At 56.5% G+C, this 27,891-nt stretch overlaps 6 protein-coding genes across 7 annotated transcripts; 3 read left to right on the top strand and 3 right to left on the bottom strand.

Annotated features, from left to right (window-relative positions):
* Positions 1-344: 344 nt before the first annotated feature.
* IUM83_01149 (uncharacterized protein) lies at positions 345-3,120 on the bottom strand (the record flags this gene model as incomplete). Of its 2 annotated transcripts, none has more annotated exons than XM_067924981.1 (4): positions 345-658; positions 724-1,338; positions 2,508-2,583; positions 2,674-3,120. In XM_067924981.1, the coding sequence occupies 4 exons, from the start codon at positions 3,118-3,120 to the stop codon at positions 345-347; spliced, it is 1,452 nt and encodes a 483-aa protein (XP_067797536.1). The 2 variants fall into 2 exon arrangements, with proteins under 2 accessions (XP_067797536.1, XP_067797537.1); XM_067924980.1 differs by having other exon boundaries at positions 745-1,338.
* A 633-nt stretch (positions 3,121-3,753) lies between these two features.
* Positions 3,754-4,761, bottom strand: IUM83_01148 (Chitin-binding protein; the record flags this gene model as incomplete). The annotated part of the gene is made up of 1 exon (XM_067924979.1): positions 3,754-4,761. The coding sequence occupies one exon, from the start codon at positions 4,759-4,761 to the stop codon at positions 3,754-3,756; it is 1,008 nt and encodes a 335-aa protein (XP_067797535.1).
* Positions 4,762-7,925: 3,164 nt separating this feature from the next.
* IUM83_01147 (Chitin-binding protein) lies at positions 7,926-8,402 on the bottom strand (the record flags this gene model as incomplete). Its single annotated transcript, XM_067924978.1, has 1 exon — positions 7,926-8,402. One exon carries the CDS (start codon positions 8,400-8,402, stop codon positions 7,926-7,928), a length of 477 nt encoding a protein of 158 aa, XP_067797082.1.
* A 2,610-nt stretch (positions 8,403-11,012) lies between these two features.
* Positions 11,013-11,906, top strand: IUM83_01146 (Chitin-binding protein; the record flags this gene model as incomplete). The annotated part of the gene is made up of 1 exon (XM_067924977.1): positions 11,013-11,906. One exon carries the CDS (start codon positions 11,013-11,015, stop codon positions 11,904-11,906), a length of 894 nt encoding a protein of 297 aa, XP_067797592.1.
* A 4,573-nt stretch (positions 11,907-16,479) lies between these two features.
* On the top strand, positions 16,480-16,872 carry IUM83_01145 (uncharacterized protein; the record flags this gene model as incomplete). Its single annotated transcript, XM_067924976.1, has 1 exon — positions 16,480-16,872. One exon carries the CDS (start codon positions 16,480-16,482, stop codon positions 16,870-16,872), a length of 393 nt encoding a protein of 130 aa, XP_067797566.1.
* Positions 16,873-26,588: 9,716 nt separating this feature from the next.
* IUM83_01144 (Chitin-binding protein) lies at positions 26,589-27,380 on the top strand (the record flags this gene model as incomplete). The annotated part of the gene is made up of 1 exon (XM_067924975.1): positions 26,589-27,380. One exon carries the CDS (start codon positions 26,589-26,591, stop codon positions 27,378-27,380), a length of 792 nt encoding a protein of 263 aa, XP_067797565.1.
* Positions 27,381-27,891: the final 511 nt, after the last annotated feature.

Here is a 27,891-nt window from a genome sequence, read left to right as displayed (position 1 = left end):
ATTTATTGCAAATGTTTCTGGAGAGAAAAGTATTGCTTCAACAACCAGCGTCTTGTAACGATGCGGTTTCTTCTCCCATCTTTCCGACGATCTTGCCTTCGCGCTTCGGTAAAGCGATGGCATACTCTTACACTAATCGCCTTTCGCCTTCAACAACTTCATCGAGCTTTGCAAGGTTTCGTGAAGATAGCTAGGTTCTGTTAGCTGAAGACGGATCTCTGTGCTACTCCTGACGCCGCCTCCGATTAGAGCAGGACAACACGGATTTCTAACTTCAATTTTAGTGACAAGACAACACACACACACATACTGCAGCATTATTTCTCGCGAAATGTAGCATCCACTCAGTCGCGCGAGCGGCGTCGAACGTTGCACTTTTCCGTCGTCGTTGTCGTCGAGGCCTCACCTGCCGTACTGCTCACCTCAGAAGCAGGTGTCGCGGCTGGAGTCGCAGTAGTGGCAGTAGGAGTAATCGCTTGGATTTCAGTCGTATCAGTGGTGGTCTGTTCGTCGCTGCCTGAGGTGCTAGTAGTCGCCGCAGTTAGGGAAGTATTTGACGTCGAAGGCGGCGTTGTAGTGGTGGTTGTCGTTGTTGCAGTTGCTGCGGTCGTCGAGCTCGATGCACTTCCGGTTCCACCGTTGATGTTGACGCAGTTAACTATGATGTTTCGCAAGGAAAGTAAGTTATTAGTTTTCGATTCACCATGAAAGAACAGCACGTACTGTAAACTTGCCAAGTCGCACCATGCATGGCAACCCAGTAGAAGGTCAGGCGTATAGCGCTCGTGCAGACGGAGTTGTCGATCGGGACGGGGGCGGCACCCTTGCTCGAAGCGGGGGTGTACGTTACGTGGCAGTTCATGTCTTGCTGGGCTCGGTTGTCGTCGTACCAGACCTCGCAAGGCCCCATGTGCACAAAGCCTTCGTCCAATGTGATATCGTCGTTCCTGCCCCAGTAAACGGTGTCGTTGAGCGCGCCGTAGCTGGTTTGGGCGGGGTCGGAGAACCCGCAAGAGGCCGTGGTGTCGTTTGAAACCAGTACCTGGTTGTCTTCTATCATCGCTCTGACGCTTTTGTACTTCGACTTTTTGTAGTTCTCGACGAACGACTTCACGTTGATCGTCGGGTCCGTGTTGAACGTTCCGTCGGGGAATAGCTTATAGCTGTCAATGGTGGACGAGTACTGGGTCTTGTCGATGTTTGGACTGATAAACTTGGCCAAGGGCTGGACCAGGTAGCCGTGCCCAGACACACGCTGAGAACCGAAGACAGCAAGCACCAAGAGCGTCGCCAAGCCAGTCGGAGACATCTTCGTCGTAGTTTCCTTCTCGATCTGTGCTGGACGGCGTCGATTAATCAATGGTTTTGCTATCCGAACCCGCCCAGGCCATCTCCGGCGAGAATAAAATACCCCGAGTGGAGATCAGATCCCGACACTTGCATTGCCCGCCAGCTGACTTCAACGCTCTCGACTCAATTTTCCTGCATTCTCTACTGTAGACACCAGAGTATTTTGCGCTGGTTTGCCCTTTTCAGAGCGCGTTTGTTTTTACATGTGCAAAGGCAGCGTACATGTATAATGCACCCACGTCCGTTTCCGCAGGAGCATGTCGCGCGGATAACTCGCTGATCCGAGCTTGTGTGCCGATGGTCTGGCAGGAAACAATGTTCGGATCTGCCGCCGATCTCATGGCTCGTGACACAAGCGGCCTTTGCGCCCGTACAAGGTCACACACACCGAAGATTAGACGCACGACGACGACACGGTGTTGTAATTTCGACGGCTAAAACATGTAATAGTACGCTACTCCGCGGCATTGAACTGGCACACATAGGCTTTAGGTGCTACGACGAAAGCTTTTAGTGGCGGAAGCCAAAGCTTTTGCCCCAGCCAGCGTTGTTCCAGCCACTAGCAGTGCCCTGGTTGGGTGAGACCGTGCCGCTGGTCGCTTGAGCGTCACTGTTGCCGTTGCCGTTGTTTGACCACTGGCCCTGAGTTGTGCTAGTGGAACCGGCAGTGGATGTCGCTGACCACCCTCCGTTCGTCTTTGTCGAACCCGTCGAATTGGTCGACGCCCACTGGTTGGAAGTTCCCGAGCTGCCAGTGGTGCCGGTCGACGGCGAGCTCGTGGACGGCGCCGTGGTTGTCGAAGCGGTAGTCGATGCCGAGTTAGTGCTTGGCGCTGCCGTCGCAGAAGTCGTAGACGTGCTGGTGTCCGTAGTTGGCGCAGTCGTGGTGGTAGTCGTAGAAGTGGAAGTGGAAGTGGACGTTGCAGCCGACGAGGCCGCGCTGGACGTGGTTGCAGCTGTAGTGGCGCTCGGCGCCGACGTCGTGGAAGTAGTCGAGCTCGTGCTGTTCGATGTTGTGCTAGTGCTAGTCCCCGAGCTCGTCCCCACCGCGTACTTGGACGTCGCCCCCGTGGAGGTGGTGCTCTCGAGCGGCGCGCAGTTCACGTACACTTGCCAAGTCGAGGAGTGCAGGGCCAACCAGTAGAACGTCAGCGTACTCGTGCCCAGGCACGCGTCGCGGTCGTACGGGAGCTCAGCTGGCGCCGAAGTGTAGTCGGCGGCGCAGTCGTTGTCCTGGAATTCAAACAACACAAGATACACGCATCGTATTAGCTTGATCCACGTTCCGTCGACTTCGACGCGTGCATCATAGCAGCAACTTACCTGGAAAACTCGGACGTCGTCGCACCAGACCTCGCAGGGGCCCTCGTGCGAGGAGGTGAAGCCCTCCGTGGACGAGTGCGACCACTCCACGTACGTCTCGGGGAGCGGCTGGGCCGTCTCGTCCGGGTTGCACGACCCGCAGGTGAGCGTGGCGTCGGTGACCGTGACGGTGGCCTTGGCGTTGATGAGCTCCTTCAGCGACGTGTACGAGCTGGCCTCGAAGGCCTTGGTGAAGGCGGCTGTGTTGTCTGCCGGCGAGCCGGAGAAGCTGCCGCTGAACCCGGAAGCAGAGGACTCGATGGTGGCGATGAACTGCGTGTTGTCCGTCGACGACGACAGGAAAGTCACGGCCGGCTCCGTCATGTAGCCGTGGCCGTTGGCCGTAGCAAGCAGCATTGCCGCAGCTAGCGTCGACGGAAGGCAAAAGGTGGTGGTAGCGAACGCCATGAAGACTGAAAGGAGGGAGAGCTGGAGTTCGGGCGCTGGCAAATTGAGAAATGATTGCAAGCGAGCGAAAGCCTGCCTACCCTTCTCGGGACAAGGCTCACTCACGCTAGAGTCTCACGAAGTGAGATCTACCATACAGTAACGTGGTTGCCCTGGATTCCGGTGGGATCATGACAGTCGAAATGGATGCGGGCAGCACGTTCGTTGAGGCGGTTGGAACAAAACTCCACTTATTAGCAGTCGAAGATGCTGCTGGATGCCGCTGCGCTTCTCCATGCAAAGGATGTGAAGGCGGGGTAGGCTGACGTGAGCGCATTCGTGCCCGAACGACTAACGAACACGAAGCTAGAGAAGGGATAGGACAGCACGACTGCTGTTTTCATTGCTTCACGTTGTCGAAGGCGATGGCCCGAGTAAAGTGCCACCTTGACCCTTGAAGGTGGCGTGGGTCATGAAGATGTCACGAATGTAACAAGTAAAGACTACAGCAAGTGGTCAACGAACAGCAGTACACACATGTATTCTGGAAAGCTTTCAACCGCTTTCTTCACTTACAGTAATGGACACAAGACACTAACACTCATAGGGCATCCGGGCTCTTTCTCTAAACGATAGGCGTCAGTATTCACTCGTCTACTGGCGCACGCGGCGGACACGACGGACAGTGCACTTGTCTCCCTGGGAACTCGAGGCCGTCGTGGCAGGAGGCGAGGTGACCTCAGGAGCAGGAGCAACGGTGGCCGGAGCATCGGTGGCCGGCGCGTCAGTGCTAGTCGGGGCGTCCGTCGTGGTAGGCGTAGAGGAGTCGCCACCAGACGCCTGCGTAGTATCGGCCGAGGCGTCCGTCGAAGTGGCAGCCTGCGATGCTGCAGTGTTGTCCGCATTGTAGCTGGCCTCGCCTGCCGTTTCCGAAGCAGGGGTAGCGGTGGTGGCCGTAGGAGCAGTGGTGGTTTGAGTGGTCGAAGCAGACGAGGACGAAGCCGCCGACGCGTCCGTCGACGAGGCAGTGGGAGCAACTGTAGAGGTGGACTGGGAGGTGGAAGTACCGCCGCTCCCAGAGATGGTGATGTCAGCGCACGTCGCGTACGTCTGGTTGGCCATATCCGAGTGCCAGTAGAACTGCAGGGCGCAATCGCCGGCGCTCTCACAGCCCGTCACGGAGGTGGGGATGGTGGCCGAGACCGAGTAGGTGCCGCCCGTGGTGCCGAAGTTGCTGTAGGAGCCGACCTGCGTTTCGGCCGTGTAGATGATCGCACCGTCCGAGTCGGTGCTGGGCTTGGCGATGCTGAGCACCATAGTGCCCGGGTGCGGCGCGTGGATAATGTACTTGACGTCGAACGCCTTGCCGGGCGTGAGCGCCGTGACTGTGTTTCCAGACTCGTACACAGTGCCGCGGCAGCCGTTGTAGATTTTGAAGGTCTTGACCGCGGGATGGTCGGCCTGGCCGCGCTTGCTCAGGAGCTCAAGGGGAGACCACTGCAGCTCGTCGTCGCCAGCGCCCTTGAGGCCCCACAGGCAGTCCTGGCGGTACTTGGCCGAGATCGGGCGGTAGGTCGGCACCAGCATTTGGCCGTGGGCGTCCACGGTGCTGGCCATCATGATGGCCGTGCCGGCCAGGGTGCAGAAGACAGCGGACTTCATGTTTCGTCGCGTAGGGAGGTTGGTCAGGGGTTAGCGATCGCCGGTGACTGCAAAAGGGGAAATGGGCATCACCGGAGTGCGCTGCCATGAGTGCCATCGGACAACAAAGCCTGGCAGAGAGGAGGACGAACAGCAGGCAAACGGATCAGCTAGCTTGTCGAGCACATGCTACATCGGACTTCGGACGATCCAGCTGGCTACACAATACTATGGGATTGTGTATGTATGATCTTACAAGAGTGTGCGGAGACCGAACGCCCCCGGCACAGGCTCTCAGCTTGGCTACATCTTGCGATCGGGACCAAGCCTACAGCGCAGAGGACTGAGGCGTGAGTCACGGCTCGGGTGACAGCTTCGTTCAGAACTCCTGCTCCTCCTGATCAGGAGCATAATCGCGCTCGCTTTAACTGCGGAGGTAGCTCCATTTTGCCGTCGGTGTGGACCGCACCCGCAGCATTCGACTTGGCAATGGCGATCCCAGCTGTAGTCGAGCACGTTTCTTTGCCTAGCAGTCCGGTGGCTCAAGTGCGTCCGCTTTCGTTCATGGCGGCGACGCAAACGTACTGTAAACTTTACAGTGTACCGTAAAGGTCTCCTGGGAAGTTCCCACGGGCTGGCAGAGCTGTCAAGCATAAACGAGCAATTCAAGCCACCAGCCGGCTTCAAATCGCAATGCAGCATTGCGTGCGGCTCTTCACGGCTACATGCATCATGATCGGTCCGAACAGAGAGAAGTCGCTGCGGCAGCGGCGCTGCAGCGGCTGCCGAGTTGTCAAGACGCTCCGGTGACAAGTTGTCGGCAACGGCGGAGCAGCCTCAAAATGCACGGTGAACAGCTGAAAGGGTGTCACCCACATTTGCTACGGAAAATGTAAAGGCACAGAGTCCGATGTCGTGGTTGTTACAGTACGCTAGCTTGAAAGTTGAACAGGTGGACCAAACGCGCGTCAACCTCACGACCCTTCCACGAACAGCATGGTGCATTGTTCGTTTGGTCCACGAAGAGTTGGCAGCTGTGCATGCACACGTTTCCAGGTTCCACATGCACATTATTTTCTTTAATGGTATACTCAGTCGTGTATGCGAGTCGGCAACGCTATTACCAGACGACGCTTTTGATGGTGTACAAACGAGGGCGTGAATAAGGAACGCCTGATATATAACAACTTTCAAGTGGTATGAGCCAATTAGAGGGCATAAATTGCCATTGATGGGGCAAAATACTTGATTTAGTTAATTATGTCAATAATCTGTGTCCGGTCCACGTATAATCCGGCGTGGCGCCAACAAGATTTGATGGTGTCGGCGTCCAGCGCATTCCACGCGTTGCTGCACCACGGAGGGTTTCCGCGTAGAGGCGGCCTAGGATCATCAGCATCCGCCCAGATATGGGCACATGCTCCTGCTCGGCGTACAGCACCATCTCGACGAGGCAGGAGTCCAGGGCCACCATAGACGCCCGCGACACCTTCTTGCGGCAGCGAAAGTCGACCGCAATGCGCTTGAGCGAGCTCTCGTTGTCCAGGATCCTCTTGACGGACGATTTGCCCGGCGCGTTGTCCAGTGCAAACTTCTCCCTAGCCCATTCTCCTAGCGTCGCGAGGCTCCACGTTGGCTCGCGGGTGCGCATTGCACAGAAGTCGAGCTGTTGCTGCTTGGTGAGGCGCATTCTCCGTGCTTGCCGCTCCATCTTGTTCGTGTCAAATTCGAATTTCCCGCCCAGATTCAAAAACCAGAGGCCCAGCTGGCCAATGGCGATGGCCAATGTCAGTGCTTCAAGCCCTTACCTCTAGAATTGCATAATATTAGGTTTTGAAGGTTATAGGATGACACCCGTTCCTTATTCACGCCCTCGTCTGTATTGTCCCGACCAATTAATAAAAAATAACTTTGTACGGGATTTATAACATGGGCGGTTTCTGGGTCGTAACTTTATTAATATTTGTCGACCGAAGCCACTGTTACCCACAAAATGACTCCACGGTTCTTGTCGTTCTAGTGTACTACATTTCACCTCAAACAAGCCTGTCTAGCGGAGTATGGGTCTCGGTCAATATTGCCACCAAATCCACCCTTCAGAGCATCACCAACAAAATGGTGTCATAATTGAAGCGAGAAGCCAAGTCTAAAAGCAACAGCAACACAGCATGAAACTACAGCGTTTTAGCTTCATAATGAGCGCACGTCGGCTGAAGTTGGGCGAGTATTGACACCAGAAGAACTTCTAGCCTGCCAAGACTTTGCTTCGGAATCTTCTTATCGATAGGTGTCGTTAATACTGTAAGGAATTATGTTTGACACATGAGTACAGGACGGCAACAACGAACATAATAAAATAAACTCTGAGATATCATACAGTGGATTTGAAATTGTCCTGACCTGTTAAAAAAAATCAAAGTTGGGCTCCTGTCCCACGCATCCAGATGTTTTCGCATACGATTCACAGATTGAGCCAATGGTGCGCTCGTATTTTGGCACAAAACCGGAATCTACGTGCAAAGATAATCCTTATATCTAACTATCGTACTGTAATTGGAAAGCCACCATTTTTGATTCACTCGTTGATGGAGGTTTCGATTTATTGATTCACGGCTATTAAAATACTACAGTTCCTACGGGGTCTCCCATACCCCGAGATCTATCGGACCCCAACCCTAATGTAGTCGGACTGAAACGGAGGGGTGTCACCTATACAATATCACCCAGCTACACGCTTTACGCGATCCCAAAACCCCTAAAGGCTTGCTACTCGCGCTGGGCCAGAACCCTAAGCCCGCTGCGACTCGCACGCGTCGCCTCCGCTTGCTATTATAGGCAGATCACTGCTGGGACCTTGGTTTGCAGCCGCGTGCTCCGCACACGGACTGTCAAACCGCAGGCGGGGGCTCGCTGTGTTCGTGCCATCCGGGTCGGACTAATCAGAGCTCTGCATATATCACGTTCGACTTGGTCTCACCAATACGAGGTCCGATGATTTGCCCAAATTAACTAGAGTTTTGTAATAAACCGCTTTAAGTACGGCCCGATAAATTATTTTTCGATGTGTAGAATGACCCCTAGCTGTGTGGTACATGTACCGGTATGTACAACAACATGTACAACTCCCCCTTTGTTGTACAGTCGTTGACGTCAACGACTACAATGTCGGCGCACGTCGGGTACGTCTAGTTCGCTAGGTCCGAGTGCCAGTAGAACTGCAGCGCGCAGTCACCCGCCGACCCGCACCCCGTCACGCTCGAGGGGATCGTGGCTGTCGTGCTGGTGTTCTCGTTCGAGCTGTCGGCGAACGGGTCGATGGTCAGCAGCTTCGCCACGGACTTGTACGTGATGGTCCCGCTGGTGTCGGTGCTGGGCTTGACGACGCTGAGCACCATGGTGCCCGGATGCGGCGCCTGGATGACCCACTCGACGTCGAAGGGCGTGCCGGCCATGAGCGTCGTGACGGTGTTGTTGGCCTCGTAGACGGTTCCTCTGCAGCCGTTCATGATGTTGAAGGTGACCGCGGCGGGTCGGTCGGCCTGCGCTCTGCTGCTGAGCAGCTCGACGGGTGCGTATTGCAGCTCTTGGTCTCCCGCGCCGCTGAGGGCTCCGCAGTCGGCTCGGTACTGTTGCGATATGGGTCGTGGTATGGGCTTGGTCATTTGTCCGTGGGCGTTGGCTGTATTGGTCGTCGCGAGGAGCAGAATCAATGTCGACGCGATGGCGATAAAGCTCCAATCATCATGATAGGCGGAGGTAAAGGTGCCAGGAAACTTGCGGGGTTGAGGTGAATTGAAAAGTAGTACTATATCCGAACTCGTTGAACCATCAAGAATACGAGTTGGCGTTACCCTTGCAAGGCTCGACCTCGTATCGATACCTTGGGACCCGTTTCAAGAAGTCGCTACTTCGGTGAAAGGGCTGTTCTCTGCGTGGCTTTCTAGAGAGAGAGAACAGTGTCTATTGTCCCTTTTGGGGTGGCGCTGCCTACACTACCCAGGAAATAGTCCTGTGAAAAACTCCTCCTTCCTTCCTACTCCTCGAGTTAGGCACTTGATGTCCATTATCTCAGCAAGCTGACGATTTCCAAACCACCGAAGGGGCGCAACGAAGCGGGTATCGCGAAACCGTTGATCAAGTCCGGGGTGTCTGACACTCGCGGCAGCTCAAACACCTGAACCTCCACCGCGCTGACTCTCAGCGGGCGTCGCGGCCATCACGGAGTTTGATTCGTAGGTCCGGGCTTCGCTACCGAAGCTGCGGTCACTTGGGCATTTCATGTCGGGAGGGAACTTGGCAAGGGCTGCCTCCACCTGGGTCTTTATCCAGGCATCACTCCCTTGCTGCGGGTATCCCCACCATTGTGCGAATTTACCTTGTAGAACACACCACGCTAACGCCCGCCCTTCGCTCCCACGGTGAAGAAACATCCTCCCGTCCAACCTTTCCCTCTAGGAGGGGTCCGCTCAAGGTGGAGAAGCACTCGCGTGGCTCGAAGCCCCTTGTACGCCGTATCCGGTAGCAGGTTTAAAACCGGTCTGTTAAGGCCCTTTCGTCCTGTACGCCAAGCGGCTTACTAGGAGCTGTGTGTGTGTGTGTGTGGGGGGGGGGGGGGGGGGGGTACTCCGTGGCTGGAGAGCAACATGACTCGTGGTGTTCGAGCTTGCATCTGACCACTTGAGCTGCCACGCGTGAATGAACTGCCAGCTGGATCCGGTTGGTGCCCGCTGTTTTGCCGGAACGGAGCTGACCTGGATGAGCTCGGGGGCGCTTGATTCGCTGAAGCGTGTCAACTTCGGGACTAGGGTGACCGTTGAAACCGGCTGCAGAACTCGCCTCGGTCACCTTCTCCGAATCCACATGCAGCGTTGCACAGCACACTGCAGCGCTTGAGTTCGGCATGAACGTGCTCGGACGCTTGTCACCTCTGGAAGCACATTCGACGACAAATGTACCGAAATCTGGAAGGCGGCTTCTGGCCCCACCGTTTTCGAGCCACCGACGTGGCGCATTCTGTCCGGTCGAAAGTCAAGAGCGCAACGCCAACTATTCACTTGCAGCCGGAGCGGTTGTGTTTTCGATCAAGGCACTTGCATACGCCTAGTATGCTAGCAATTTGCATTGTACGATAGCGTGCGTTGCTCTTGCTTAGAAAAGTGATCACTTAGACCCTGTGCGCCTTGTCAGCAAAATCAGAAGTGTCCCTGCATTTTCAACGGCAGCCAGCTGTCACGAAAACGTTGGCGCCTGCGTTGAGGTGCTCGGAGATTTTCCGACACGACCGCCTCCGTACGGCTTGATCGTCCAGCTCCGTGCTGCTATCTTTGCGTTGGCTCTGCTCCTTCTCAGTAAATTCCACTCAACGGGGTCGCCCAACACCCAGACGGTCACCACTGCCTCGTCCACGTCTACAACTATTCCTGCAACGACGGCTACCACGAGGTCTTCCTTCACTACGCCGACCCCAACGTCGAGTACTGGTAGCTCTGTTTCCGGTGACGACTGCGGATCCCTTGATGTCGCCGGCAGTGAGGAAGACGTAGACTGTGGCTCGCTTGATTTCTCTGGGAGTGACAAGGACGAGGGCTCTCGGAGTCGTCGCTGAACTTTAGTGATGTCGACAGTAACTACACTATTGGCAAGGCCCAGGCCCCAGAGCAAAACTAAAGTACTTCTAGGCAGCACCTATCCGCTTGCCGTCGTACTAGAACTTCGTGTGTTTGAAACGATGTATCGTATCAAGCAACACAATATTCTTTACCACTACTGGTACTATTTAGGTATGCAACGTTATCTATGATATCTCCTGAGCATATTACAGGCTACCGTTGTCGAGCACGCAGCAAGTCGCGCCCAGTGAAGAAGAGTTTGCCTTCCACTCCGCTAAGATTCCAGTGAAATAGCGGCGGGTGAACAAGCTGACTACTTGGCCAGCGGTTCAGAATGAGCTTCATCTTTATCGTACCGAGCCACAAACGCATGCAGCTAGTGCCTAGATCCATCCATTCTTCATCTCCACCCGCTGTCGTTTTATTCGCTAGAATGAATTCGAGTAGCCTTGATTGATTCTCTTCGTAAATCGAATACCTGACATCGCTTCAGCTCCGGGTAGCACCACACTTCATTTATCCGCCAAGTCAACACTTCTTACACTCAATATCTAGTCTCTCCTTTCGTCTCCAGTCATGAGGACCAGGGCTTTATCACTACTCGTTTTGTCGACAGTGACTCTGCTCCTCGCGACGACCAATACAGCCAACGCCCACGGACAAATGACCAAGCCCACGCCACGACCCATATCGCAACAGTACCGAGCCGACTGCGGAGCTCTCAGCGGCGCGGGAGACCAAGAGCTGCAATACGCACCCGTCGAGCTGCTCAGCAGCAGAGCGCAGGTCGACCGACCTGCCGCGGCCACCTTCAACATCATGAACGGCTGCAGAGGAACCGTCTACGAGACCAACAACACCGTCACGACGCTCACGGCCGGCACGCCCTTCGACGTCGAGTGGGTCATCCAGGCGCCGCATCCGGGCACCATGGTGCTCAGCGTCGTCAAGCCCAGCACCGACACTAGCGGGACCATCACGTACAAGTCCGTGGCGAAGCTGCTGACCATCGACCCGTTCGCCGAGAGCTCGAACGAGAACACCAGCACGACAGCCACGATCCCCTCGAGCGTGACGGGGTGCGGGTCGGCGGGCGACTGCGCGCTGCAGTTCTACTGGCACTCGGACCTGGCGAACCAGACGTACCCGACGTGCGCTGACATTGTGGTGTCGGGCAGCGGTGAGTCAACCGGGCAAGCACCGACGTCAGCGACTACAACAAAGGCCCCGGGGGCGGCGACAAGCACTCCTACAGCCACGACTGCAACGCCGACAGTCACAACAAACACCCCCGTTAGTAGAACATCGATTCCAACTTCGAGCAACTCCGTGGCGAGCGACGCTGAGGGCGACGACGAAGACTGCGGGTCTCTGGACGTTGCTGGTAGTGAAGATGACGAGGACTGCGGGTCTTTGGACGTTGCTGGTAGTGAAGATGACGAGGACTGCGGCTCGTTAGATATTGCTGGGAGCGACGAGGACGAAGCTACGTCTCTAGGCTTTGACAATCTGGACGGCAGCTACGTTAGCGGCAAGGTCACGCCCCGACAGCAGTAGGGTGTGGAGTTCGGTGCATGTTTCACGTAGATGTAGTGCGCATTGCCGTGTTACTACCCATTCAGAGTGGATGTGCGTATGATTGATGAATCGACTTCAACATGTATTCTCAATGAGGACTCGTGATACATATACCCATGTTTCAAACGACTGCGACGCCGGCGGCGAGCCGCCGACACCGACAGCTCGACCGACACAGCAACTGACACCTGAGGACCGCGTCAACGTTGCCACTGCATAAACTACTGTGAGGGTGCCGCATCAACAGCGACATTGCATAATCAAGCGCCATTGGTTGGTACTGCGGAGCTGGAGGGTGTTGCCATACAGGGTACGCCCTCCTTGCTGGGCAGGCAGAAGTAGGGAGTAGGAGAGGATCGATAACGGTAAATGCTTGCCTAAATGAACTCACTTCGCACTTAACTTTACTGTGTGCAAACGTCATAACTCTGGACAGAGCCTTATGGTCAACTCGATGTTGAAGCAACCACGCCATTGAGGGCTGCGCTTGGCTAATGAGGCCATTCTGAATTGGCGAATCCCGAGGCAATGGTCGCCACCTGATCTAAATTACACGCACTTCGCATTGCACCATGCGCAGGACTGAGCCTGGTCGGTAGGTGTCGCGTACAGTCTAGTTTATTTTTTTTAAAATAAAAATTAATGCTCATTCGTCGAGCGCTATGCGGCGAGTGCCCTTTTGCCATCGCTCGTTAACCATCAACAGGCTTTTAGTGGTTGGCAGCGATGAGCGACTCAACTGCAGGATACGTACTGTAATCGGCTTCGGTCCGACGTGCAAGCTGCACAGCCGACAACACGGCAACAACCAACCGGTACAACCGCCCATGCGTTGGATGCAATTCGTCGGCAAGGTTACTGCAGCTGTCATTGACGATGCGGTGAACTTGCACGGTCGAGTCTTAAGACGGGATCCAAGTAGCACGTGGTTGAACCCACTGGTTTCAACTGGTTTCAACGAGCGCGGGTTGTGCAGCTTCCTTTTGGCCGCGAACAAGTTGACGATCAGGCTTGCGCACACAGCACAACGCGCCTAGATACAGTGCGCGTCAAATTATAGGACCACCCCTATGCGGCCTCAAAACTCGATCAATTTTTATCTTTTTGAGGCGGGGTTCATATCCCCGGTGCAGGATAGTTGGGTGGGCTGGAGGCCCCAAGTGCCGAAAAATGCCCCATAGTGTAATGAGAGCTATCGGAACTCGGTCCCGAAATGGGTCGGATAGCCACAGGCATCCCCACCAGAGCAAGCCTCAAGCCTGGTGTGTGGGTTCTGGTGGCATAAATATAGCAAATCATAGGATACTGCTAACTTACCCCTCAGACCGATGTTGACTCGCTTCTCTCTCAATATCGCTTACACGTATGAGGCTGTGTTGTGCTCCACTGCTACAGCTAACACTATTTAGAATGCTAGGATACTGTCACAACGAGGCTAGTGTCAGCGCGTTGGCGGCCGAAAACATGTCCCAATATAAATCTCGACTGGTATCGCCTTGTACGGGGTTTCGGTTAATATTGGATTTTGTATTGGGAAGGGGGTGGTCCACACAGCAGGTCTTTCTCAGCGTCTTTCACAACATAACTGTACTGTTAAAACCCACCTCAAAATTATAAAAATTGATCGTGTTAAGAGGCCACACATGTAGTACTATAATTTGACGCGCACTGTCTCTCGATCTCGTGGCATCCTCCAGTCGATTCGGTCGATCTCGGCCGGCCGCGCGCACTTCCCGCGTTCTGTTCGGAGGATACATGAACACAGCTCAAAGACACGCCCACATCGCGTTAATCGGGACTGTGCTCGGCAGCTGGTGTCGCGACTTACCTCGGCGCTGACGTAGCACTACCAGACCAGCCCAAGCAAAATTCGCCCTTCTCTGTCTGGGCTGAGCTCCCTCTGACATGTAGAGACGGCGGTGCCAACGCGTCCTCGAAAGATTTCGACACCTCGCCGCGCTGCTCGCAATGCAGACTTCTCACGCCAAAACGATGGCGGATTGAAGTTTTAAGCTTCGGCTGACTGGCTGGTTGAGGTGGTCGATCGAAAGGATCCGTGCGCTCCGTTACATCGAGCGCCCTCAGCCAAGAGGTAATCGCTTGCTCTTCTGGGCCGAGCTGATCCCTGTTCGCCGCGGACATATGGCCCAGTCAACTCATCACTTCCGAGAAAAGCCCTATCTTTACATCACCGCCCATCTGTCGGGCTCGCGTCGATGCCGATACCTACGAACACTTGGCTCAATTTGCACCGAAAAGGACGCATTTTGCAGCTTATAAAAATGCAGCAAGATTTTGCACGAAAATGCTGACCGAGCATCTATCATACCTACGCCACTACGGTCATCAAGCACCGCAGAGGTTGCAGGGTACACGTTAATCAACCCTGGGACCACTTTGCCGGTTTGCTGTTCGCGCGTGGCTATTCCGCTGCTGCCCTGGTTCTTTCATTCGTGCCGAAGCTCACTCAGATTGCAATCTACTTTCGAGCGCTCAGGCCCAATCTACCGATTCAGCTATGGTCGCGACGAGATCACACTTCCACGCATTGGTAGTCGCTGTCACACTGGCTGTGATGGTGCAAGACCACGGGTACATCTCCGTGCCCAAGTGGGAGTACACTTTCGTGGGCGGCACGACCCGGTTCATGGCGATTACCGAGGCGTCCAGATCGGGTTCAGCTGATCGTTCAGTGGCTCCCCGGTCGACAACACGGTAGCCTTTACCAAGGGGTTTGAGGCTAGCAAGTAGTCGTCCCTGAAGGAACTCATCACGGCCTTGGCCAAGGTGACCTCTTTGGACTTTACCATGGAGTGTGGATATACGAACCCGGGCAAAACCGCAACCGCTTCCGGGGACCTACGTCGAGTGGGCCCATGGCAGCGGGGAGGGCTTTACCCCCTTACACGAGGGTCCTCGCGAGGTCTGGTGCGACGACACCCGAGTGTTCCAGGTACTTCCTATGATGCACGCGTCAAAGTCGGTGGGTATGTGTCGAGTGTGTATCAAATTAAGAACATACACGCATCTTGTGTGTTCCAGGACGACGACTGGGCCGCTCACTACGCGACATCGCCGGTTAAAGCCCCGTACGGTCGCCTAACGTCTACTGGCTGGTGGTGCACTCCGCGACCTGGCTGGTGTACACCAACGGCGCTGCTCTAGAGAAGATGACGTCGACCGGTGCTAAGTCTAAGTACGCGGTCAGCGGCAGCTCTTCAGCGGAGACGACAACTGGCATAGAAAGCTCGGCTGATTCGACTTCGACTTCCGACGGAACGGCAAGAACTGCCACTGAAGCCCTGCTGCCACAAAAGTCCCCTTGAACAGACCATCGCCATTCCTGCGGCAACCACTTCAGCTCCAGTGACTACGACGAGCCCGTCGGCCGACTCCGGGAGTGCAACATGGTTCGTTTGTATAAATTCGAATTGCGTAGTGTTTTATTTCTTGATATGTAAATTTCGGGGTTCAATTGTTGATTTCCACCAAAACATGAAGGTCAAACAACCGATTCCAAACCAAAGCCCGAGGATATTGGCGCCTCCTTTTCATCATCTAATATGTGATGGGATCTGATACTGAGGCAGCCTCAGTGCACGTGTCCATGAATCCGTTTATGTCAATCCCCTACGCATTCGTTTGAGCATGCGGATAAAACAAAGAATCCTCAAATCCGTACGGAGAAATCCCATGTGGCCATCAGCATCTCGACACGAGCTAGCTACATCAGCAGTGTACAGACTACCAGTAGCAGATCCCATGATTTCCACGCCGGTGATGATTGCCGTGGAGTACGCCTTGGCTCGATTTTAACGCGTTCTGCTGGGTGCAGCGCTTCCGCTTAAAACCTGGATGCGTCGGAATCCTGCTGTTCGAGCGCGCGCGGACAGCAAGTTTGATCGATCCGATCAGCTTCAGCTGAAACCGACACTTTGCAATTTACTCGCCACCAGCCAACTCGCCCATCAGCTTTCAGACAGCTTTCAGACAATTCACAGGTTCTCGAAATATGGTTCTCGGCAAGGCTTCTTTCGTGACGCTCGTGGCGTCGGCCATGCTCTCTGCTACCGTTCAGGCCCATGGCTCCATGTCGGCGCCCAAGGTGGAGTTCACCTTCAACGGTGACAATACGCAGTTCATGGCGACGATCGACTCTAGCAAATCGGGCTTCAGCGGCAACTTTGGCCTATCGCCAACGGACAACACGGCCGCCTTTAACAAGGGTTTAAGTTCCAGCAAGTACTCATCGCTGAAAGAGTTCATGAACGATAAAATGGTCCTCGTGAACACGGACTTCACCAAGGAGTGCGGCTACACAAACCCGAAGGAGACTGCCCAGCCCTTGCCAAAGACGTACGTTGAGTGGAGCCATGGCAGCGGCGAGGGCTTCACGTCTACGCACGAGGGCCCTTGCGAGGTGTGGTGCGACGACACCCGCGTGTTCCAGGACGACAACTGCGCGAAGGACTACCCGACGGCGCCGGCCAAGCTCCCGTACGACCGTGACGCGTGCCTCGGCTCCTCGCGCCTCACCATCTACTGGATCGCGCTGCACTCCCCGACCTGGCAAGTGTACATCAACTGCGCCGCCCTCGAGAAGACGACCTCAACCGGCGCCAAGTCCAAGTACGCCGTGGGCGGCAGCAGTGGCGGCGGCACCACCAGCTCTGGCTCGACGACGCCCGCTACGGATGACTCGTCGTCGTCCGCGGAGACCACCCCATCGGCTGAGCAGACGACTGACGCGCCCGCCACCGAGGCTCCGTCGACTGAGCAGCAGTCTACTGAGGCTCCTTCGACGCCCGCTGCGGACACCCCGACCGTCACTGAGGCCCCGGCCACCGAGGCCCCGGCCACAGAGTCTCCGGTAGTCACTCCGGCGCCCGACACCAGCGGCGACACCAGCAAGTGCAGCGTGCGCCGGTACCGTCGCCGCAACTAGATGCGGTGGTAGGTTTTAGGTGCCGAAGGACACCTTGTCTTCGTGTTGTAAAGTGTAGTCGTGTTTCGTCGACCGTTGGGTAGAAGTCATGTAAAGCAGCCAGGTTCCGAGGTAGATTTTCGGAACGTGTTCATCAACTTAATGTGAAGTGTTTCAACTCCTGAACGTATCTACATGCATATCTAGCAATGCGATTATCTTTGCATCCAAACCACCGACAATTCCGGCGGCGCGCAGTTGAAAACCCGCCGGAATCAACACAACATCTTCGCCTCTAGGGATTAAACCACCAAAATCTAAACTCGACACATTGACACATCGCTGCCCGCTACTTACATCGAGCTCTTCTGAAAACCGCTTAGTTGCGGCGGCGACGCACCGAGCACTTGCTCGTACCGGTGCTGGTAGCGACAGAAGGAGTGGCAGTCGTAGCGGCCGGGGCAGTCGTGGTCTCCGTCGTGTCCGTCGACGTTGAAGCCGAGGTGGACGTCGCGTAGTTGGTCTGGAAGTTGTATGAGCTCGAGGCGGCTGAAGATGTCGTCGCCGACGAGGCCGAGCTAGACGTGGTTGCGGTAGTAGTCACGCTCGGCACCGACGTCGTGGAAGTAGTCGAGCTCGAGTTCGTGCTGGTAGTGGTGCTGGCGCTGGTTCCCGAGCTCGTCCCCACCGCGTACTTGGACGTCGCCCCCGTGGAGGTGGTGCTCTCGAGCGGCGCACAGTTCACGTACACTTGCCAAGTCGAGGAGTGCAGAGCCAACCAGTAGAACGTTAGCGTGCTCGTGCCCAAACACGCGTCGTGGTCGAACGGCAGCTTGGCCGGCGCCGAAGTGTAGTCGGCGGCGCAGTCGTTGTCCTGGAATGCAAAGAACACAAGGTGCATGTATCGTATTAGCTTGATCCACATTGCACCGACTTCGACGCGTGCATCATAGCAACTGTACCTGGAAAACTCGGACGTCGTCACACCAGACCTCGCAGGGGCCCTCGTGCGAGGAGGTGAAGCCCTCCGAGGCGGAGTGCGCCCACTCCACGTACGTGTCCGGAAGAGGCTGGGCTGTCTCTTCGGGATCGCACGACCCACAGGTGAGCGTGGCGTCGGAGACCGTGACGGTGGCCTTGGCGTCGATGAGTTCCTTGAGAGATGAGTAGCTGCTGGCCTCGTAGGCCTTGGTGAAGGCGGCCGTGTTGTCTGCCGGCGAGCCGGAAAAGCTGCCGCTGAACCCGGAAGCCGAGGACTCGATAGTGGCGATGAACTGCGTATTGTCCGTCGACGACGACAGGAATTTCACGGCCGGGTCAGACATGTATCCGTGAGCACTGACAGTCGCTGCGAGCGCGGCCGTGGCCACCAGGGCGGAGAAGGACGTGGCCGACGCAACCATTTTCGACGAGTTCTGGTTGGTGATTGGGATCCGTTGAGATTGCACTCGACTGAGCAAATTAAGATGTGAATGGAGTGCAAGTGCAGCAAGGAGCTTTAGTCTCCGAGGGCCGAGCTCGGTCCGCAGTGGCGGAGTACATGTATTAATACTCATGCACAGGCGACGCAGACGTAGAGGTGATGTCTTGGGTCTTGCAAATCCTGCTGGTCCAAGCGGGTGACACGATGTGCCACAAAAACAGCTGCTGGTCAAGTCTTCGTTTGTAGCGCCGGTGACTAGCGAAACGAAGTCAACCGGAGGACACTGTGGGCACCACCTGGCCCACCAGAAGGGCAACCAACGACACCGCTGGAATGCTGCTGCACCCGGTTCATTATATGTACGAATAGAGCACGCAAATCTTCGTTGTTAAGGACACGATCTATTATCGGCGGCAAACGCAACACGTACATCTACGCATGACAAAATATCCATGACTTCCACCCGACGCTCAATCGCGGCGACGACGCACCGAGCACTTACTCGTATCGGCCGTCGCAGTAGCAGTCGTGGCCGTCGGGGTGGAACTCGTAGTCGCCGGGGTGGCAGTAGTCGCTGTCGGAGTAGCAGTAGTCGCAACAGGTGCGGTTGTCGTAGTTGAGGCAGACGCGTCCGTGGTCGCGGATGCATTCTCGCCCGTAGATGCAGACGTGGACGTCGCGTAGTTGGTCTGGAAGTTGTATGAGCCAGAGGCAGTGGAAGACACCGCCGACGAGGCCGTGGATGTAGTTGATGTCGATTTCGTGCTGGTAGTGGTGCTGGCGCTGGTTCCCGAGCTGGACCCCGACACCGCGTACTTGGACGTCGCCCCCGTGGAGGTGGTGCTCTCGAGCGGCGCACAGTTCACGTACACTTGCCAAGTCGAGGAGTGCAGAGCCAACCAGTAGAACGTCAGCGTACTGGTGCCCAGGCACGCGTCGCGGTCGTACGGGAGCTCAGCTGGCGCCGAAGTGTAGTCGGCGGCGCAGTCGTTGTCCTGGAATTCAAACAACACAAGGTGCACACATCGTATTAGCTTGATCCACGTTCCGTCGACTTCGACGCGTGCATCATAGCAGCAATTTACCTGGAAAACTCGGACGTCGTCGCACCAGACCTCGCAGGGGCCCTAGTGCGAGGAGGTGAAGCCCTCCGTGGACGTGTGCGACCACTCCACGTACGTCTCGGGGAGCGGCTGGGCCGTCTCGTCCGGGTTGCAAGACCCGCAGGTGAGCGTGGCGTCGGTAACCGTGACGGTGGCCTTGGCGTTGATGAGCTCCTTCAGCGACGTGTACGAGCTGGCCTCGAAGGCCTTGGTGAAGGCGGCCGTGTTGTCTGCCGGCGAGCCGGAGAAGGTGCCGCTGAACCCGGAAGCCGAGGACTCGATGGTGGCGATGAACTGCGTGTTGTCCGTCGACGACGACAAGAAAGTCACCGCTGGCTCCGTCATGTAGCCGTGGCCGTTGACACTGGTCGCGAGTGCCATGGCCAGCATAGCAGAAAAAGACTTCGTCGAAGCAACCATCGTCACGTGTGCTGAGTGATCAAAAGAGGTCGGTTTGCTGGAAGCTGCCGGTGCTCGGCGGCGCGCTAATTGTGATATGAGCAGAGTTCCGATGCTAGCTTAATCAGCCGACGTGCATGCCGAGGGTGAGCGGGGATTGGAGGGCATGCAAGCAGCTCGCGCTTTAGTTCCGCGATGTGTTTGAAGACCATGCGGATCAATCAAAGCCCGTCGTGCTCAGGTTTTCTGGCAGTACTGCCACCGAGAGGATAAGAAGGATCGCTGGCATGAGTTTTACTCGGGTATCTTTGCCCGGCTCAACCGCTGATTGGCATTTTGGCACGCTGTCATAACTTATGAACTCGCCCCGAGGATAGCTCGTGCTCGCAGACGTAAAGGGATGACTGGACACCACCCGAAAGTCCTCGATTGCGACGGCCACTGCTTGACTTCTCTCTGGCCAGATGGCCAGCATCAATCGGGGTGCTGATACGTCGCACCTATCGTGACCTCGGCCAGCCAACGACGGCAATTGGAATCGCTGCCACTCATGCCCTCGGCACCTCCAGCCTAATACTGGCGAGCGATAGCGTCTGAGACCAGCCGCAAATTTAGAAGCACGATGGAGCGGTGTCGTGCCGCTGTCGACGACTTCTCCCGTCTTGGTGATCTGGTGTTGCGCTATGCACATGGCAGCACCCGTTTCCGCTTGCAACACGTTTGTTCGACAAGATGCCGATCCTGGTCTCCATGTAAAATAATCCTTTTCCTAACCACGCTGAAAGTTGCTGCGTGAATGGCGAAAGGAATTGATGCTCGCTTTCATTTTGCGGGAAGACGCCACCGGAATTCTCAATAATTGTGCTGGAAAATCCCACTAATTTGTGACACAATAATGAATAATTTCTCAGATATGTATGATAAACTTATTTCGTTTTTATCATTTTATCTTTCAATGATTATTTACGAAATACAAAAATGTTAAAGTATTCAATTTCAATTTATTTAATTTTATAATAAAATACATTGGAATAAATACAATAATAATTTTGTTTCAAGGATTATCAACAAAGGTTTGCATCCGCGCGGTTATTATGATGCGCTCAACTTGTAGGTCACGTCCAGGTGGAGCACGTGCACTAACGGATTTCGGTCGAGGCTGTATAGCATCAGCTTCGACGATACGCACACAACAAAGGCGTCGGCGTCCGAACCGCGACCAACAATTGGTTCCCCATCAGCGTTAGCACGCCAGGTGAAGGTGAACGGCTCCGAAAGCTCTTCCTCGCCACGGCACACGCGCTTGTGGGCCTTCACCACGATGTCGTCGTGGAAATCGCTTCCGCCTGAATGCGCGCGACGATAATACTGCACGAAATGTTGCACGGTCGCCAGGTTAGGTATTGCAGCCTCTGCAACCTGGAAGCGCCCGACGATCCCGTCGTAGATGTTCGTTGGCTTGTGGTTATAGGTACACATGCCGCGAGCAAATGCCTCCATTTCCTCCATCAGGTGAGCCTAACGGGCTGGGCGAAGTAGCGAAACGTGCTGTCCGCCTCCTATATGCTCACCATGTTGGACAAGAAGCAGATCTGCACCTGCCCTTCCATGGGCAACGTGCGTAATGAGCCACAGTCTTGCAGGCCTTGCACTTGTACACCAGCACCCTCGTGGAAATGTTGTGTGACGTCAGCTGGGTGCGCAACGATCATGGTGTTAGGCCGCTCTTGCTGACAAAAATAGCCCTTGAGCGATTCCAGGAGCGTGTCATTGTTGTAGGTGGAGAGGTCTTCAGCACGAATGACCCAGGCGATATTGGGGCGGGTAATGGGTGCGTAAAAGTAGCGTAGGTGGTAGAAAGGTGTGTGTGTGTGTGTGTGTGTGTGTGTGTGTGTGTGTGTGTGTGTTGGGCGAGAAACCAAAGTGGTCTACAAGCTAGCACCTGTCGTCTTTGGGTCTTCTCGGGCCGCTCAACCCCGACACTAAAAACCCAGTTGGTCTTAGAACACGGCTCCGACCACGTGGTCGACAGCTCGTGTTCTGTAAGCACCACGGTGAGGCCCGCCATACAGGCAACAGCCATAGAGTCGGCGCCTGCTCCCTTACTGAGCAAACACCCGACACCCGTGAAGACAGCGAAATCCCTCAAGGCATCAAAGGTTTTGAAGCCGGCAAATGCTACAACGACGGGCAATGCAGCAAAAGCGGGGAGACGCTCAAAGCGACCAAGGGGGTGCCGACATCCGGCGCAACAGGTCCCGCAGCCCCGTCGGAGGCGGTGTCAACCTCCGGATGTACCGCACCAACTCGCGGTCCTACCCAGCTCCCACAGCAGACCGCGCACTGACATCAACCCAGAGCGACCCAGCATCCCTTCCTGTCAGCGTCTCTGGTATAATCGGCGGCCTCCCTGGCTTTCCAGCCCAGGAACCCAGTGCAGACGATAGCCTGCCACTCCTGGTCGCCTCGCCGCAGCAGTCGCCGACTGCACCTCCTTTGGCAAACGGGAGGAGCAGGCAGTCAATGCCGGCGCTACCCGGCCAGCCCAGCCATCAGCATTAGCGACTCTGACTAGGAAGCCGAGTTCATCGGGGGGGGGGGCAGCCACTAGTGGCACATGCACCCCCGCCGCACACACACGATGACAACCCCGGCCAACCTCCAGCGCGAGACCTCCGGGACCACGCTCCGCCTCCGCAACCCCGTGCAACGGCAACACCCCCGTCCTCGGCACATGCGTCGTTCGACCACTCAGTGTTCCTCCGTCAGTTCCACACGTGATACCCCCTCCCCTCCCCCCGTCGCACTCACAACCGCTCCCTGTGCTGATTCCCACGCGGCCACAGCAATGTGCACTCTACCCACTCCCGCGGCCTAATCGCCGCCTTCAGGTGTCGATCTTGTCTGGTTTTTCACTGAGTTCGTCCGGTTTTTACAGAGCCAAGCCAACCCAGCGGCGGCGTTCTGCGCCACGCCGGTGGCCCTCCACTTTCCACCACGGCCGCTCCTGTTGAGTACTCTTGGATGCTGCCCAACTATACAGGCACGCTACCACCGGCAGCGATCAGGAACTTTTGCATCTCTGCCTTCCGGCCACCGCGCCCGTGGTGATTTCTTTCCTGCGACAGTCCACAGCCCCGTTTGCATTCGTACTTATCGTCGTCGGCAGGGAAAAACTGCACGCCAAAGCAATTCGTCTTGCGGATGCGGCTTCTCGAATGCCTGCGATTCGGATACCAATACCTGATTCACTTCGTGAAGGGTGCGTTGTACGCACTGGGGTGTGTTTCCCGGGTCCGCGTCCGCGTTGGTGGTGGCGAACTCTCATAGGCGGTATAGCACGTGAGCCATTGACTCGTACCACTTCGCGTTGGCGAAGGTGATGAGGACTTGGATGGCGCCTAACAGGTCGCTGTGTGTGTTGCCGGATGGTGGCGGTGGGGGCGGCACGTTCGCGCCGAAGTCGAGGCTGAAGTTGGCGTCGGACGATTCAGCTTCCAGCCACGCGGCCTGGTCTACCGGCAAATAATGCATAATGGTGACTCCGAAGCGTCCGAAGCGCGCGGTGTGAGTAGCGCCGAGGATGCCCATGTGGTAGAGAGATTTCAGCGCCGCCGTGCACCTCATCAAACTCACATCGTCCTCGTGGGTTGTAGCGCTCTGTGCCATCACACCATCGGCTGCCCCCCCCCCCGGTGGCAACCGATCCACAACGCCATGTCTCACATGATCCCGAGTCGAGGAGTATCTCAGCGGGTTCTCCGCCACTATGCGCACCCTGGTTCCGCACAACGCGGCCGGTCAATAAGCGTACTTAGGCTTTTTCGCAGCATTTATGTGTTGCGGGCACCGCCTCGTCGCGCGCCGCCCGGAACCGGCTGCACACGTGGCCTGATGCCCTGCCGGCCGCCCTGATGGCGTTCATCAAGACGAATGTGGATGCCGCTACTCGGGCCACCACCGCCGCGCTTAACCCTTAAACGGGCGCGAGGCGCCACAGGTTTGCCAGCGCTTCGTTCCGACTGCCTCGGCTTATACTCGAATACACATACTTTGTACACGAATCTGAGTCATCGTGGACCAATCCATCAACACCCAACACGACCACTCGGCGACGACACCCAGTCCACACAGAGTCCGCCCAGAGACTCAGGAAAGTTTATCGCGACCGTGGCACTTTCCGGTGAGAGTCCAGGTCTCATCAATACCGGACATGCCTCCGATGCGTGCCCACCACAACCGCACACAGTCGCAATTGCCGACGGGGGAAGCTCCGCCGAGGCCGTGCCGTCGAGATGCCAGTTCCCCACGGCGCCGGCCCCTACGCGCTTGCCGGCAAGAGCCCCAGCACTATGCGCGCCGGTCATGATACTGATGCGTGCCCCCCCCATGTTCAGCGTTTCTTATTCGTGCGCGCAGGGCGCACCAAGGAGCAGGCCCGTGCCCAAGGACGGCCAGCGGGCCCCATCCCACCGGCGCTCCAATCCGAGCCACGACACTCGCCTACCCAGTCGACACGACCCGTCCGGGATCGAGGGCCCCAATTCCGAGTCCGGCCCCCACTACACCCTTCCCTAGCTCCCCACGACACGAACGAATCCACACCGACAATCCGCCCCAGCCACGGGTCCCTGTTGTGTTGCCGTGCATCGAGCAGCAGCAGCCAGTCCTGCGTCCCGCGCCATCGGATGGCCTCCTTCGAGCCGCGATTAACAGCGGACGCCACCGAGCCCGCACGTGGGAATCGATACGGTGGTCCGCGATCTCGTTCGCTTTCAGCCGCGTTGAAATCGATATGCCGCCCCAGCAACAGTGTGGTGCATCCAGCCGCATCTCATATATCTTCGGGCTAAATAAGCCACTCCAGGCAGCGATGCCCAAGTTCGTCCACCGCACGCGACCGTCGTTGAAATAGTTCGCGGGGCTCATTAGGGGGCAGGCTCCAGATGACTGCAGTCCCAACAAAGCATTGTTGTCGTCCACCTTGATGCAACAGTACCGAGGGTACCCCCTGCTCGATGATCTCCTGCGTATCGCGTTCGAAGGCTTGCGCGTCCAGCCCTGAAAACCGATTGGTCGGCAACGTCACTTCCCGCTCAACCACCCGTCCGCGTCAACCAGGATCAACGTACTACTCAAGAACATTCGGGCAGAACAAGATCTGCTGTGATGCCTCGTCTTTGACGCAGACATCATCAGCATTTGGCCCAGGATCGTTACCAGCATCGTTGACAAGGCGGAGGCGACCCCCAAACCACCGGCAGGACGATCCATGATCTCTCCTTGTTAACCACTACACCGATCCCGACACCGCCCCAAAGGCATCCTTTGAACGCTGCTCCCGCATCATCAGGGAAATCGTGCGGTGCAAACATGAACACCCCGGCTGCGAGGTCAAGGTCATGACCAGCGACGTGGCAGCAGCTTACCGTAACGTCTGTATCCACAGCGAGTGCGTCCACCTCTTCTGCGGCCACATCTCCGAGGACAACGTCACGGTTATCGACTCGCCTGTGTCCTTCGGATAGTTCGGGGTTATCGGTATCTACAATGTGCTGGGCGGGGCCGTTGTCTTCCTGCACGGCAAGAGCACCAACCCAGGGGTTCTTTAGCTACCACTGGACCGCCGACCACGTAAATCTCGCTGCAGCCATGGGCTCTCGCTGCGCCGACATCGATCGCTCCCTCCGCTACGCGATGACATCCATCATGGGACCCGGCGCTGTCAACGGAGAGGAATTCACCCCGTGGCGCACCCGCCACAAAGTACTCAGCTTGATCTTTGACACCTCCGCTGGCTTCGGCGCCATACCGCCATCCAAAATATCCAATGCGCAGCGTCGCGTCGAGGGAGCGCTACGCTCGACCAACCTCACCCGCAGCGGGTTCCGCTTCCTCATTGGGTCATTGCGCCACGTCGTGATATGCATCAGACCCACTGAGACCATTCTCCAGCGCTTGCGCTCGGGGGGAGCGCCATCTTCACCGCCACTCACGAGTCTAGATCACCCCCGCCATGTGCGACGATCTAGCGTGATGGTGGCACATTCTCCGCGACCCGTCTCTAAACGGGATACGTCTCGAATACATAGGCGATCTCCCCAATCCCGACGTCGTTGTGTATACCGATGCGTCAGACACGGGCCTTTGCACACTCGTCCCGGCGCTCCGGCTCTCCCACACGTATCAATTCATCCCCACCGAACGCAGCCAAATCCAAGATTTCAAACAGAGAGTCCCAAGTGAGTTCCATATCAGCCACCGCAAACTCCTCACCTGCGCTATTGCAATCCAAGCATGGGTCCCGTCATGGCGCGCCGCCCACCTGCAGCCCCGTCCACTCCACGTTCAATTCCGGATCGACAACACATCGGCGATCGCGTGGCAATCCAAGATGGCGTCGCGCAACACCCGGGCACAAGTCCTCATTCGCTTGCTCAACCTCTTGGAGCACCAATTCGGCCTCCGCAATTTTAGTATCCCATATCTCCGGAATCGAGAAAGAAGCAACAGACACTGGTTCCCGGCGCTAGGAGAACACCACGCACGCTCGCAAATTCGACGGGCTGCAATACATTTTCGTCTCCAGCAAGCATCGCGGCGCTTGAGGCAGCCTGGTCCAACATCTCCGCGAGCTCTCCGTCGCTGACTTATCCTTCACGAAGTTCGCTCGATTGTTCGACAAGTGGAAACAGTGGGCAAGTCGTCGGGGCACCTCTTGGGCGCCACGACCCATATCGCAACAGTACCGAGCCGACTGCGGAGCTCTCAGCGGCGCGGGAGACCAAGAGCTGCAATACGCACCCGTCGAGCTGCTCAGCAGCAGAGCGCAGGTCGACCGACCTGCCGCGGCCACCTTCAACATCATGAACGGCTGCAGAGGAACCGTCTACGAGACCAACAACACCGTCACGACGCTCACGGCCGGCACGCCCTTCGACGTCGAGTGGGTCATCCAGGCGCCGCATCCGGGCACCATGGTGCTCAGCGTCGTCAAGCCCAGCACCGACACTAGCGGGACCATCACGTACAAGTCCGTGGCGAAGCTGCTGACCATCGACCCGTTCGCCGAGAGCTCGAACGAGAACACCAGCACGACAGCCACGATCCCCTCGAGCGTGACGGGGTGCGGGTCGGCGGGCGACTGCGCGCTGCAGTTCTACTGGCACTCGGACCTGGCGAACCAGACGTACCCGACGTGCGCTGACATTGTGGTGTCGGGCAGCGGTGAGTCAACCGGGCAAGCACCGACGTCAGCGACTACAACAAAGGCCCCGGGGGCGGCGACAAGCACTCCTACAGCCACGACTGCAACGCCGACAGTCACAACAAACACCCCCGTTAGTAGAACATCGATTCCAACTTCGAGCAACTCCGTGGCGAGCGACGCTGAGGGCGACGACGAAGACTGCGGGTCTCTGGACGTTGCTGGTAGTGAAGATGACGAGGACTGCGGGTCTTTGGACGTTGCTGGTAGTGAAGATGACGAGGACTGCGGCTCGTTAGATATTGCTGGGAGCGACGAGGACGAAGCTACGTCTCTAGGCTTTGACAATCTGGACGGCAGCTACGTTAGCGGCAAGGTCACGCCCCGACAGCAGTAGGGTGTGGAGTTCGGTGCATGTTTCACGTAGATGTAGTGCGCATTGCCGTGTTACTACTCATTCAGAGTGGATGTGCGTATGATTGATGAATCGACTTCAACATGTATTCTCAATGAGGACTCGTGATACATATACCCATGTTTCAAACGACTGCGACGCCGGCGGCGAGCCGCCGACACCGACAGCTCGACCGACACAGCAACTGACACCTGAGGACCGCGTCAACGTTGCCACTGCATAAACTACTGCGAGGGTGCCGCATCAACAGCGACATTGCATAATCAAGCGCCATTGGTTGGTACTGCGGAACTGGAGGGTGTTGCCATACAGGGTACGCCCTCCTTGCTGGGCAGGCAGGAGTAGGGAGTAGGAGAGGATCGATAACGGTAAATGCTTGCCTAAATGAACTCACTTCGCACTTAACTTTACTGTGTGCAAACGTCATAACTCTGGACAGAGCCTTATGGTCAACTCGATGTTGAAGCAACCACGCCATTGAGGGCTGCGCTTG

This window comes from Phytophthora cinnamomi (assembly GCF_018691715.1).
Source record: "Phytophthora cinnamomi strain GKB4 chromosome Unknown Contig14, whole genome shotgun sequence".
Classification (NCBI taxonomy): Eukaryota; Oomycota; class Peronosporomycetes; order Peronosporales; family Peronosporaceae; genus Phytophthora; species Phytophthora cinnamomi.
Note: the sequence above shows the minus strand (reverse complement) of the source record. Positions and strands in the feature narration are given on the sequence as shown.